This window comes from Triturus cristatus, chromosome 4_1 (genome assembly GCF_964204655.1).
Source record: "Triturus cristatus chromosome 4_1, aTriCri1.1, whole genome shotgun sequence".
Lineage (NCBI taxonomy): Eukaryota > Metazoa > Chordata > Amphibia > Caudata > Salamandridae > Triturus > Triturus cristatus.
In genome coordinates, this window is record NC_140585.1 from 280899444 (window position 1) to 280914556 (window position 15113).

The 15113-nt window shown below is 43.5% G+C and overlaps 1 protein-coding gene across 8 annotated transcripts in view; it reads left to right on the plus strand.

Annotated features, from left to right (window-relative positions):
• The window catches only part of LOC146854273 (uncharacterized), a 471193-nt gene that overhangs the window by 408754 nt on the left and 47326 nt on the right, over positions 1-15113 (plus strand). For all 8 annotated transcript variants that reach the window (XR_014981190.1, XR_014981192.1, XR_014981191.1 and 5 more), the window contains one exon: positions 9512-9608. Coding sequence is in view for 4 of the 8 variants with exons in the window: in XM_085652053.1 (XP_085508179.1) it covers positions 9512-9608 (97 nt within the window). In the remaining 4 variants the exon portion in view is untranslated. The remainder of the gene's footprint in view (positions 1-9511; positions 9609-15113) is intronic.

The window sequence follows — 15113 nt, forward strand, 5'->3', positions numbered from 1 at the left end:
GAGATTCGTAGAAGTCTTTTCCTTTGTACCACGAGATACAACAGCGACATCATGTCACCTTTCAGACACCTTCGAGTGCATCGCGATCCTGGAGTGCAAATAGGTAGTCGCTGTATATTCCATTCGCCTGACTTGACTCCACCCCCCGCCCCCTACACACACACAAAAAAAAACAAGGCTTCGCCGTGTGCAAAGGGCGGCTGGTTGGGCACTGATTAGTGGGAACAGGCATTCCGGTAAGTCCCGGGTTTTGATCATGTGTCCGGGCAGATTTTATTAAATGGAGCACTTGTCCCTGTTTTTGGAATGCAGTGACTGAACAAAATTATGTTCTACTGCAAAATTAGGTATCAGCCCTTTTATAAATCAATTTAACTAGCACTTACAATACTTGTTTGGAAGGTAGGTGGCTTTGCTCAACTTGTGTGGCATGGAAGGTTAATACATTTGGGATACCTGACCTTGTTAATCTTTTAAGGCGTATTTTTAGCCTACCTACATTTTTAGGTCTGGCCAGAAAACATTTTGTTGTTTCACTGCTCATGTTTTCCAAGCTGTTCCTAATAATTCATATATATATATATATATATTACATGCAGATACTTTTAGGTAGCCCTTATCAGTCTCTGGTCTGTCATTCACATGTTGCTTCTGACCAATACAGTATATAGCATGTGGCAATGGGTCAGGCCACTTCATACATTGGCTCATTACATTGTGAGTGACTGCATTCTCTCTTTTCGTGAATACACGTCAATTTAAAAAGTAGACCAGGTCAATGCCAGGGCTGCTAGACCATCTCTGCTTTCATTACATTGTTTTTTGTATATTTTTGCACACGATCATTTATTTGTTTTACTTTTATTTTTAATAATTATGTGCATGGCAACTTCAGGTGGTGGCATTGTGACTTTTTAAATTTTACCCATTTAATGTTTATTGCATATGTTTGCAAAATAAAAATTACAAAACTACATTTGAGGCTTGCCAAGGCCGAAAATATTGGCTTAGCCAATGCATCTTTTCCTCTGTTACTACTTTCCCCCTCCTACCCACCGTTTCTCCGTGAGCTGTTCCCTTTTCCCCTCCCCTTACCCCGTCCTTGCTTGTTAATTTTGAAAAAGCGATCCCCCCTCTTGTATCATTCAACATTTTTAAGGCACTATAGTTTTAAACATACCCTCGGGCGCTCACAAACTGTGCTGCCTTATGTAGGTGTATAATAGACATAAACTATTAAAACCAAATCATGTTTGTGTCACAAACAGCCATCCTGCAGCCAGAGGCGTAGCTAGAGCTTGTGCTGCTCGGGGCTATCCCTCAGATTGCCGCCACTGGGGGGGTGGGGTGCTGGGGAAAAAGGACAGAGAGCACTTGAAAGAGGTCCGAGAGACACGTAGTATTGCCGCTAATAGTTACCTCGATCATGCAAGTTACATGCACATACATGACCCAGTCCAAGGCTACACAGTTGAATACACCGGTGACTGGCAGTGACTGACAGTACAAAAGAGAACACACAGACTGCATGATCTATCTGGGGACTCAGAAAAACTGCATGTGACATCCATCAGAGAGCTGCATGAACAATCACCTGGTAATCCCCCAGCACAATGCAAACATGCACATACATGACACTGTTCAGGGATCCATCATCTACAGCTGACATTAAATGACCATTCATCATAGTCCCTCCATTAAAGCAGTGCACTTTGTTATCTGCATGGTACATGTTCTTTGCAGGAGGCACTTTAACCCTCTGTGCTACCTTTCCAGGAGTCAACCCTTCCACTAGACAAAACTCTGATTTCTCTCTAGGAAGAACATTAATCACCGAAGTTATCATGACATTTTTATTGTTTCTGAAAATTGCTGGAGGCCAGGAAGGAGGCAGCAAGTTTTTTTTAAAACCATAATTTACTTGCAAACACTACGCACCCACCCGAAATAGGTACCTAGTGCGGTCACACCGTTCGCACCGCCCTAACATGCTCAAGGTTCATGCGACCTCAGTGACAGAGTCAAAGTGACTGGATCACTGTTGCTCTAGGATGTGCTGCCTTGTAGGCCTGCCCGCAAGACTGGAGATGAACTTCAGTATGTATGGTGGTGGACAGGCCTTCAAGGTTAACCCACAATTGACACCACTAGGGTACACCTGCTTGTGCTAAGACATCAAGCCTTCTAAGGTCTAAGGACCGGAACCAAGATGACCGCCAGGAGTGGAGCTCCAGTCGGGAGCTCCCGGACAGGGAATGCTGTTTTCGCCCAAAAGCCCTCTTTTTCCCCGTAATTTGCCCCATAATCGACAGCGGACGGCGTGAGGACATGACCGATGCCCGGTGGAACCTCTTGGTTCGACTAAAGAGGTGTTTGGCCCAGGTTTGTCCCGCAGCCAACACCTACCCAGGCAGACATCAGATCAGGGCATCCCCCGTCCAGCTGCTATCATTCCTCCACCCCTCCTATTGCCCTCGGAATCGAATTCCCATGGACTGCTGATGTAAGATCAGCTTCAGCGAATTGATCTGTAAACGTCGGCAGGCTCCAGATGGCGAACAATTGATCCGGGGACGAGATCCCCAAACCTCTGGGACTCTGAGGCGAAATGGCCGATGCCCAGGGGAGCCGCCTGGTTCGGCTATTGAGGAGGCTGGCTCGGGTCCTCCTGCGGCTGTCTCCTACCCTTCTGGACATCGGGACAAGTCAGGCACTGTCCCGTTACCTCCGTTTTTCTCCCCCTGCTGCCTCCCTCACAAATAAATTACGTGGATTCCTGATCTTCCTACCAGCCTGGACGCAGCGTTTTCTACCATCGGAATGACTTCAAAAGGCGGAAGTTTGAACGGGGACGAGATTCTTCTCTACGGTACAGTCCCTCTTTCCACCGGGCCATAACTTCCTGCCTTTCCGATAGTGAGTGCGGCGGCTCTGCTTGCCCCGTTGTACCTGCTTTCCTGCCTGCAGTCTGCCATCCCGGAAAACTCTCGTCCTATCTCACGCTGCTGCCTCGCTATCCACCATGCTGGCAGTACTTGCCGAGGTTCTCTACTTTGATCTTGTCTGCTACGACTTGGGAACCCTTTACAGGTATGGGGGGGAGAGAGCTATGCTGGGTGGACTGCCACCGCTGATGCCCCAGGGATCCAGAGCCACTGCATTCTACTGTTCCCAGCCCCCTGCCATTGACATTGGATCTACTCACCCCTCTTTGACTTCCCCACCTTTTCTGCATTTAATTTTCACTCCCCGGTCTGAATCGGGGACTTTTTGTCCCTCTGACTTTTGACTCACCAGCCATTTTGTTGTTGACTATCGTTGATCCCTCGGACCTGGAACTACCATCTTGTTTTACATGTGGCACTCCCCTCTCCCCTCCGCTCCCACTCATACGATCCTCAAAGTTTATCCCCTTCCCCCTGGGCCACCTTTACTCAATCCTCTCCCTCCTGGCTCTATCCTATCCCCTCTCCCGCTTCCATATCATTACTGTTGTCCCTTTCTTCCTCTCTCCCCACCTTCCTAATTCTCGTCCACCATACCTATTAATTCCACTCTAATCTCGCTCCCAATTACTATACCCTGAGCTCACCCTTTTCGTCGCTATGTTTTTCTTTTCCCTTGAGGTAACGTCTTTCTCTTTCTGCCTGCTCTGCCTATACCCCTCCCCCCTCTGAGTCTCTCCCCCCCTCCCTTCTATCCTTCTAGTCTTACCATGATTCCCCCTTCCCACTCTCTGCCGCCCATTATCTTAACTTTCACCTTGAAATTTGCTTGTTTAATGTATTAGAGACGATTGTTGTAACTTGCTGTTTCTCACAATGTAAAGCGCTCTGATACATTCGGGTCCAGCCAGCGCTATATAACACACAATAAATAAATAAGTAAGGTCTAGTGGGGCCTTCTAAGGTCTAGCATGGAAATATGCTCCCTCAGTAGAGTGGTCTGGTGGACTGGTCATGAAGGCTGAACCTGGTTCCCTAGTTCCAAATTCGACAGCTCTGGGCATAGTGCCACATCCTCTCCCCCACTGAACACCATAATGCCCCACTGAGAGAAACTCGCACTGCCTTCAGGTACAACCTAATTGTGCCCGCTATAAATACTTGGATGTGGCTCAATTCAAAATATGCACTAGATAAGAGCAATATGCTGCCTAAAAAAAAAGGAAAAGCAAGCACTCATAGGGAATGCAAGATCAAGTAAAGCATGTGAAATGTAAGCAGAAACAACATGGTTACCTTAACGATCTCCCACTCACTATTCCGAAATCAGCGAATGGTTTTACCTGAAGAGTTAAGGACATGACTACAGGGCCCTGAAGGGAACCGTTTCAATATCTATTGCTTATATCCTTACAAAACGTAAGCAGTATAGTTTAAAAAGACCACATCCATAAACACAGAGCCATGGTACACATTTTGTTTTCCAATCCACCCATCAACCAGGTATTGCAGTACCTCCAGGAATGGTACACTTCCCCACCTGGGGACAACAATGCTTTTCAAAGAAAGACGAGAAAACAAAAGTAGCGCTTCACTGGCAAACTCTGTAAAGTAAGGCAGCGGCTGATGTATTTGGATGTGCATAAAACCAATCTGGCCACTTTGCAACCACTCTGTCTTGCTTTATTTAGTTATGTATTTATTTTTCATATTTAAAACCTTCTATTTCTCTCCATCCAGCTGCACTTTGGAATAGAAAAATGTCAGAAAAAGGCATTTCCAGGAAGAGTGTTTTTCTTTTTTGGATCCATTTCACAGGGAAGCAACTAAATGAAAGAAGGAAAGAGAGGTTGTGAACCGTTTCTTCAAGTCACGGTTTTCAGTAAGTGAGGAGCAAGACAGAAAGAGAGGGAATTATAGGAAGAGAGAGGGGGTGGGGGCAGCTGCCAGCACAGAAAAGAAGAGGGCATTGTCCGTGTCTTTTCTGGGCAGTAAGGAAGAGACAGAGTCGTTTTCCTTCTCTGCTCACCTCGAACGTCCACGAAAGCAAGCCAAGCCTTATCTGAATGCCTTTTTCCGCCCCCAAAATAGTGCCGCCTGGGGCGGATCGCCCCCCTCCTAGCTACGCCACTGGCAGTGGTGATGGTGAGTGCTGACTCGTCAGCCATGTTTCCTTAAAGAAGAAGAGGTCTCGACCATTGCTGTCCAGGATGTTGCACATTTTCATGGTATGTTTGCTGAGTGAGCAAGTGTTGAGTAGCTTGCATGATAGTTTGTTTTGGGGTGCATGTTTGTAGGTGGGAGCGGGAGGTGTGGTGGGTGTTGTCTTGGTGGGTGGGACACTACACACGAAGTGACAGTGGGTGTGAGCGAAAGCTCCTTCTGTGTTGCATGGGGATGTACAGCAGCAGCGTGGGGATGGGCGTCCTGGGTTAAGTGATTGGAGGAATTACGCAGGGGAGTTTGGGAGGGAGTGTGGGGGAGAGGATCAGGTTTGTGGCACAGGGCACGGTCCAGGCACGAACATGCACAGACAGGCTTGCCTATGGCGTGGCTGTGGTGCATCCTATGCTCTTCTATGCTGTGGCTGTCATTAAGTCCTGGGAGGATAGCAGGGAGTGGTGGGTGGGCTTATCAGGACTGTGAGAAGGAATGGGTCAAGAGGGAGCTGGTGCTGGAGGTGGGAAACCGAATGAACGGAGGTGGCACAGAGGGAACCAGGATGCAAAAAGTCAGAAAATGGCAAAATAGTGAAAAAGGACACAAAGAGTGAAAAAAAGCAAGAAGTGGATTGGCGGAGGCAGGAGAGATACAGGCCAAGAGTGTTAGTAGGTGAAGACACTGGAACCTCAAGGCTCAGGAGCCAGGGCTGCGAGGGCCTAGACCTGTTGGTCTCAGGTAAGTCCTAGGGCAGCAGCACCTGTCTCAAAGGCCAGACCAAAAATGAGGTATCCTCGCTACAATAGTTCCCAAGGTTCATGTATGTGTATTCTGAATATTTTCACTTTACAATCAATATCTTTATTTGTGCTGCCTTTTGTATCAAATCTGCCTGAAGGAATTTGCCAAATGGTTGTCTGTAGTAGTAGGACATGCCTTCATGCCTATGTTGGGAGGTCGTGAAATGTGTATCCATGCCTGAATGATTGGTTGGTCTAGGACAATTCCTTTTAACTATGTCATAGGAGTGGAAATAGACCAATAACTTTTGTTCCTTTTGGACTTCATCATGAACTTTCAGAAGTCGTATCCAAGCCTCACCTTGTAAAAAGAAAAATGCTGGGTTGTAAAATCCCAAAAATAATGATGATTCTTTGGTTGCTGTGTTTCAGATGTAGATTTATTGTTGATATGAAGTCATAGGAGAAATAGACACAGCATATAATTTAGATAGCAGAATCCAGTATAGGCTCCAATAAAGGCCCCACCGGGAGCAGCTGCCCTGCTACTCAGCCTCCAAGGTAACTGACAGTACACTTAAACATACACAAATAGAACAGCGGGTGACCTCACAGAAACTGGCTGAGCAGCAGAGTACAAGACACTTAAAAAGGACAAGGAAGAAGGAAGAGCAGGATGCAACATGGGTGTTACCAGAGACACTGTAAAAGTGACAGCAATTGTGATTAATTTTATTATCTGCACCCCTGCTTGGCAGAGATAGAAGTCTAGAGAACAGTCCTTAAGGAGTCAGCTTTCCAGATTGATAGATGTATGGAAGTTTCACCCATTGGAGGGATTACACTGAATACTGCTGAGACGTGCTCACGTGTTTGGAAGAATTTTTTTTTTTGTTACCAATCATTGATTGTTTATCAATTGTTTAACAATAGGTCTTCTCTATAATGATTGCTGTGTGGATTCTGACAGCATGGTTTTTACATCTATGTTTCAAATATGTCTTTGTAAAATTTGTTTTTCTGAGTGTAATTGTTAGTTACCGCAATGGGAAGGATTGACATAGGTAAATTCCAGTAAGAACCATAATAAAAGGAAACAAACTTAAAAGTTACAATTCCTGTGAACGTTTGGTCTTTGCACATTATTTATGCCCTAACTTGGCACAATTTAGGAAACTTCTCAACGTGGTTGTTTTGATGGAGCATTGTCCATCCTGTTATCTGCCTCCCAGGCGCCGAGAGATCCCCTTGGGGATGATTCGCTGTGCCATATAAATGTTAAAAATATAAAATATATAAATATAAATATTTATAATATTGAATTCCGTGAGACCCTCATGCTTTCCTGTTTTGTTTAGCAAAATTCACCCATCCACTATCTGTATGTGCTTGCACAGGTGAAGATTGTGATGGTTGTAACCATGATGGTTGATGTGAAGGTTGTAACCATGTTGGTAATTGTATTATCTGATATCAGAGAATAGTAGTGTGCTGGAAGGACAACTCAACACTGGAATTGTACAGAAAGACCATTATTGAAGTCAGACAGATTATCACCACTGGGAACGATACTGCTCCGCCCGATTATAAGTTCTACCTGGTGTGCAAATGCACACAATAAAGTCAAATGTGTTTCTGTGCTCATTTTCCTCATGCTCAAACTTGGAGTAAAATGTGCATGGAATCAGGCCTGGATTTGGGACCCACAAGTGGTTTTGCACCTGGTCTTTCTGGGCCCAGAATATTATTTTCCATTCCAAGCCCCCAAAAAGTCGGACTGGCTGTTAATTGTAGTGAAGATTTGGCCAGAATCATGCCAGTTACCAACTAACACGGAATGAGGGTCAGAATGTAAATACATTTTTCTCCACTAGAGGTGCATAGTTCTTTCATATGCTCTTTTTTCTGTTTCTGTAGTTCCACCTCTAGAGGTGCATAGTTCTTTCATATGCTCTTTTTCTGTTTCTGTAGTTCCACCCCTAGAGGTGCACAGTTCTTTCACATATTATTTTTTCTGTTTCTATATTTCCTCCTTTAGAGGTGCACAGTTCTTTCACATTCTCTTAATTTCATATTTCTATAGTTCCTCCTCTAGAGGTACACAATTCTTGCATATCTTGTTTTTTCCTGTTTCTATAGTTCCTCCTCTAAAGGTGCACAGTAGTTTCACATCCTCTTTTTTATGTTTCTATATTTTTTCCTCCAGAGGTGCACAGTTCTTTGGTATGCTCTTTTTCTTTTTCTATAGTTTGTCCTCTGGAGGTGAACAGATCTTTCATAACTCCTTTTTTTCTATTTCTGAAATTTCCCATCTGGAGATGCATAGTTCTTTCATATCCTCTTTTTTATTGTTCTATGGGGCATATTTACAAGCTGGCGATAAAAAATTATCGCCGCTTTTGCGGCCGTTTTCGGCAGAAAAGCGGCGATAATTTTATCGCCTAATTAGCAAGGCCACGCTAACGCGTGAAACCTTGCTTTAGCTTCGGGATTCCTAACGCCCAGCTTTGCATCTCTAATGAGATGCAAAGTGGGCGTTCCTGACCTAACATGACAGGAGAAATGTCGCTAGGTGACATTTCTCCTATCATCAAGCCCCACGCTATGAAGCATAGCGGCAGGAAAAGTGGCAATAACCCCTGTTATCGCTACTTTCCTTACGCCTGCTTCAGGACTGACTTAGCCATGATATCCTATGGAAGGTGGATATCATGGCTAAGTTTGTGAGTCCCTATCAGCAAGCTAACGCCACACTACGTGAGATTATCGCTGGGTTTCCAGCGATAATCTCACGTTAGGCAGTTAGCTTGAGGATTTTTATCGCTGAGGAGATAAACGTTGCTAATAACACGCTATCTCAGCGATAAAAATCCACGTTACCCGGCGATAATTATCCTCACGCTAAGAGCGCTGAGCGATAATTATCGCCGGTTGTTGCTGATATGCCCCTATATTTCCTCCTCCAGAAGTTCATTATTTTCATATGCTTTTTTCTGTATCTATAGTTTGTCCTCTGGAGGTGTACAGATCTTTCATATCCTCTTTTTTAGGTTTCTATATTTCGTCCTTCCAGAGGTGCACAGTTTTTTCATATGCTTTTTTTCTGTTTCTATAGTTCGTCCTCTGGAGGTGCACAGATCTTTCACATCCTCTTTTTTTCTATTTCTGAAATTTCTCATCTAGAGATGCACAGTTCTTTCACATCCTCTTTTTTCTGTTTCTATAGTTCCCCCTATAGAGGTGCACAGATTTTTCACATCCTCTTTTGTCTATTTCTATAGGTTCTCCTTTAGAGGTGCATAATTCTTTCACATCCTCTTTTGTCTATTTCTGTAGATCCTCCTTTAGAGGTGCATAATTCTTTCACATCCTCTTTTGTCTATTTCTGTAGTTCCTGCTTTAGAGGTGCATAGTTCTTTCACATCCTCTTTTTCTGTTTCTATATTTCCTCCTATAGAGGAGAACAGTTCTTACATATCCTCTTTTTTTCTGTTTCTTTATTTCCTCCACTAGAGGTGCACAGTTCTTTCATATCCTCTTTTTCTGTTTCTATAGTTCCTCATCTAGAGGTACACAATTCTTACATATCCTCTTTTTTCCATTTCTACAGTTCCTCCTCTGGAGGTGCACAGTTCTTTCACATCTTCTTTTTTTTCTGTTTTTAAGACATGATCCAGAAGAATTTGACTTATGGTACTGAGAAAGAGGTTCGCAGGAGACCACGGTTTGTGCCCATGGATGACATCGATAGGATAATGGAATTGTAAGTATCCTGTATTAATACGTTCTTTGAAATTCATGTTTGGATGAATCTCATTCTTAATATTTTCACCTACAGCAGGCACGGAAGACAGCAGTTCGTAGTGGCAGATCATCACTTACCTTCCCCCAGGTCTGCAGACATCAGAAGGAGGCAATGGAAGACACTTGGCCTTTCATTATCAGTTTCACTGCTTCTGTCATGTCTCCTGGGCAGGCTGAAGATCAGCATCTGCCCAAGCAGCAGCTTCAAAGCGTGTTTGCTTGCAGGGCTTTAAGTGGGTTGAAAGAAAGGGGGGGGGGGGGGCTGGGGCCTTTATCATTAAGGGCGTAGTTTAAACATACACACTAAAATTCACACATTTGCTAGCACTATACCCCCTTCCTTTAACTGACATCATGAATAGAGCAATTAATAATGGATGGTGGACAGAGGCTGCGGTCACACCTCTTCTTAAGAAATCCAATTCTAGTCCAAAGGATCTGAAGAACTATCGCCTCATTTCATTGTTCCCCACTAAGATCATGGAGAAGCACCTTAACCATCACTTGCTGACTTACGCGGAGCAAAAACAGTTGTTGGGTCCTTCACAGTTTGGCTTTCCATTCTATCATGGCACAGAAACCGCCCTTATATCCACAACAGACAGCATCGGTCATCTATTTATTTATTTAAAAAGCTTATAGAGCGCGCAGCTGCCCAAAAGGGTCTCCCGGCGCTATCGGCGTACAGTAGCACGGCACAGTAAGAGGGATATCTAATCAGGGCTGCTGAAGAGTATAGTTTACAAGTTCTTATGGAACTGAAGTAGTGAGTTACAGGATCTGAGAGCAATCGGCAGAGAATTCCAGAGTTTAGGACCCAGCACAGTAAAGGAGCGCCCCTAGTCTACTCTAGTCTAGTTCATCTAGTGGATGAAGGGCAGGCATCTTTCTCTCTCGTTCTTTTAGACCTGTCCACAGCCTTTGATCCGATTTTTCACACCCTTCTCACTGAAGCCTGAAGTCTTTGGGTGTTGAAGATATGGCCTTGAAATTGCCCACGTCTTTTCTATCTCATAGGATGCAACTGGTGATCTTATGCGAACACAAATCTAACCCTTTTTCTTTGCCTTGTGTAGTCCCTCAGGGATCTTTTCTGAACCCTACGTTATTTAACGTGTATATCATGCCACTGGCCAGACTGATCCGTTCCTATGGGTTACAAATTGTGTTGTATGGCGATGACACACAGATTATTGCATTCATACCTAAAGATATAGGGCCCGATTCACAGAACTAATTTAAAGACAAAATCCTAAACTTACTACTTTTGGTATTCACAGAAGGCATTTAGTAATAGTAAAGTTAGGATTTTGTCTTAAGTCTGTCTTAAGTCTGTCCTAAGTTTGTCTTAGGTTTGTCTTAAATCTGTCTTAAGTCTGTCTTAAGTCTGTCCTAAGTTTGTCTTAAGTTTGTGTTAAGTCTGTCTTAAGTCTGTCCTACTACTTTTGGTATTCACAGAAGGCATTTAGTAGTAGTAAAGTTAGGATTGTGTCTTAAGTTTGACTTAAATTTGACTTGACACAGACTTAAGACAGACTTAAGACAAAATCCTATCTTTACTACTACTAAATGCCTTCTGTGAATACCAAAAGTAGTACGTTTAGGATTTTGTCTTAAGTTAGTTCTGTGAATCAGGCCCACAGAAGTCATGGCCACTAACTTCAACAATTGTATAGAATCAGTGGCCACTTGGATGAGCAAGAGTTATATAAAGCTGAATGGAGAGAAGACTAAGGTGTTGATGTTTGGAACTCACGCACAAATATAGAACCAGAAATGGTGGCTGGACAGTTTGGGAGCACTGCCCACTCCTTCTAAGTCAGATAAAAACTTAGGAATCATCTTGGATGTTCACCTCTCCTTGGATTTGTAGGTCAATTGTACTTTGTCATCCTGCTTCTGGACTATTAGAACCTTACGGGAGATTTTCCCATTTATTTCTTCCCAGTACGGAAACAGGTGGCTTTGCCATTAATAACATCTAATAATGACTATTGCAATATACTACAGAGCTCATCCGCAAAATTGAATTTTGGTGTAAAACTTTGCCAGACACTGGGGCACAGTCGTCCTCGCATATTATTATGGCCAGACGGGTAGGATGGGTAGGTCGGAGAGCTAAACTAGGAGAGGGTGACTGCATTATTATCAACTTTGACCAGGCTGATATAGCCGGGTGGCTGTTTAATGGTAGCTTTAATCAGGGCTCAGGGGGTATTTAAGCACTGCCGCTTGGCTTTTTCTATCCTCCTAGAGAGGTAACCCAGACTGGGGACCCCAGAGTTGTATGCAGACCAGTTTGTGCACGAGTAGGGGGGCTGTCAGATAACAGACTAAGAAATATGGATAGTCTTCCTCTCGCGTTTGGACATCCGCTTAAGATCAGCTGAGGCTTGTGGAGGGTGGGCATCTGAAAAGAGAACATAATCCACTAGTATATCCTTCCTACTGAGCTAACTGGATGATAACGACTGACTTGCACCACCTCTCTCCTCCCTAGTAAAGAGCAAGGTTCACCTAAGAACTGTTAAACCTTGCCCTACTATAAAAAAGGTAGTCAGTATAAACAAATATTTAAATGTCCTTAGCTAGAATATAGTGGGCTTAAAAAATAAAAGAATGATTCAACAAGATGGGTTTATATTTTAAAGGAGTATGATGTGGTGGGCCTACAAGAAACATGGGAAACTGACAACATGTTCTGGGTGGACGGTTACAAGACCTATTTTGAACCCACACAGCCTTCCTTAGTGGATAGAGCTAAGGGTGGCTTATGAATCTTAATCTCCCTAAATAATTTAGGTACCCATTGTAAACTTGATTCTGATTCCTGCAACAGCTTAGTGGTTCAAATAACACCTGTAAATACGCCAAAACTACTTATTGTGAATTTTTAGAACTCTTTTGAGAGAAACTCTGTAAATCTGTGAATGAACAGTTATGTAGCCTAAAATGTTTTCGAGAGTCATATAGGGATAAATACAACACTCCCGATTCAATGTCAATTTTAGAGGATTTTAATATACACTTGTGCACAAAGGATTGCCATGTCATTGATAATCTTGGCCCTGAGAACTGCTCAAATTTGCACTTTGAGCATACGCAGCAAGGAGGTTATCTAGAGGATACTTTGGCTGAGTTTGGCCTATCACATCCGAGTATTAATAAGGGTGAGGACCATATTCCCACTTTTAAGGGAAGAGGAGTGAATTCTACAAGTGTTTATATTTTTATAACCACATGCTTGTTTCCCCAGGTTGTGTCTTATGCAGCTCAATGGTCTCACTTTAGTGATCACAATCCCATATATTTAAGGTTGGGTGGGGGCACCGGGGATGTTACAAAATCCAGGAGGGCACCACGAATGCCAATGTTAAGCTAAAAGATCAGGGTCATAGGCTTCTCAGGAGCAAGGTAGTCCCGGAACAGTTTCTCAATGATTTACTAGAAACTTCCAGGGATGATATTGGACTCTGCCTAGATAGTACGAATGAGGGGGAGAAACCCTAATAGCTTATGACCGGACAAAGCCTTACATGCCATTCGGGAAGGCTCTGAAACCTGGCTCTTTTTTATGTGACTGCCCATCTCCGCTTTTGATAAGGAGATGGGCAGGTATACTTTTGGGATTGGCATCCAGCGCCTTGACGCCTTTGGGCATTTGTTGCGCTATACAAATTCAGATCATATCATATCATAATCACAACTGCAACTGGCATATGTGACCATTGCTCTGTGTGCTTTACAGAGAGGCCACATATTGAACGATCACTTATTCATTTATATACTTATTATTCATTTATTGTGCACTAGAGTAATATGCCCTCTGTAAAAAAAAACGAAATGCGACATCCTAGAAAGTCAATCAATCATAGGGAATGCAAGATTAGGTAAAGCATGTGGAATATGAACAGAAACGACTTGGGTTACCTGAACGTTTTTGCACTCATTGTTCAGAAATCGATCAAGTTTTTGCGTGGGAGGTTAAGGACATGAATGCAGAGAAGGAAAGGGACCTGTTTCAATGTCTGTTTTAAAATACTAACGGGCCTGAGATTCAGAGGGACCTGGCCCACTGAAAGCCCTGTTTATTTGTTTTTTTCAAGACTGTGACATCAGACCAGGTAATAAGTGGCTTTTGAGTCAGGGAGAGGGTGTGAGAAATAATAGCTTCCAGTGGTAGACATATACAAACCAGCTGGATGTTATATTACTTTGGTTTATTCTTAAATGCCCTTAAATTCTTGTGGGCATTTAATGTATAGTTTTTAGGTCTCGCGCCTAGCGTTGCAGTGCGCAACCTTGCTCGCGCAGCGCGAGACCTCTTGTACGGGGTTTAGAAAGCTACCCCGCTTGTGCGTGTGGTTTTGCTTTCCCCGTCTGGCATTGGCTTGCGCGTGTTTTTTTTTTTTTAAACGGCACGCGATTGTGCAAAGGCGGGACAATTTCCCGCTTTGAAACGCCCATTCCCGATGGTGGCCAGCACGCGCAGCAGTGCGCGTTCGCCTTGCTGTCATGCTGTCTCCCCCCGCTCCTCTGTGGTGCGCGCGCACTACTAGTTGTTGACAATAGCGATCGCGATGCGATCGCTTTCAGTGCCGCTTGTTTTCTTTACTTTTGGTATGATCGCGGCAACCGCGCTTTACTTTTGATGTTATAAGTAAAGCGCGGGTGCTGCGATTATACCAAAAGTAAAGAAATAGAAAAAAAATCTATTTATTTACTTTTGCTATAATAGCGGCACCCGCGCTTTACTTTTAACATTAAAAGTAAAGCGCGGGTGCCGCGATTATACCAAAAGTAAAGAAATAGAAAAAAACATCTATTTCTTTACTTTTGGTAAAATCGCATTCAGGCGTTACAAAAAATGTATAATAATCCTAGGGCTGTTGTATCTGTCAATGGAAGTTTAACCAAGGAAATTGCAGTCTCCAGGGGAACTCGCCAGGGTTGTCCTTGTTCGCCATTGCTTTTTGCAATATATATTGATTCCTTCATTCGTTATTTGGAGGAAAACAATCTTATAACCCCCATTATATTACAGGGATATGCAACAAAAACATTAGCATATGCTGACGATATTGCTATAGTCACTGCCGACCCCGGAGTAGCAATGCTGACCATTGAGGCCGAAGCCAAGAAATTCGGGTTGGTCTCTGGCTATGCATTAAATCAAGGAAAAACACAAATTGTTCTAAATCAAAAAATACTGATGGATGATCCTAGGGTGGTGAAGGGAGCGACATATCTGGGTGTAACAATCTCTTCCAAACTAGAGGAAGTTGTGGACTTAAATCTTAAACCACTACTAAATACGATTCAAAAAGATCTACGACGGCTAGACAATCTCCACCTTTCTATTATTGGAAGAGCTAATGCAATTAAAATGGTGTACTTTCCAAAGATATTGTATCTATTCAGGGCAGTTTGCCTAGAAATCTCTAATCAGTGGTTTACAGTAATG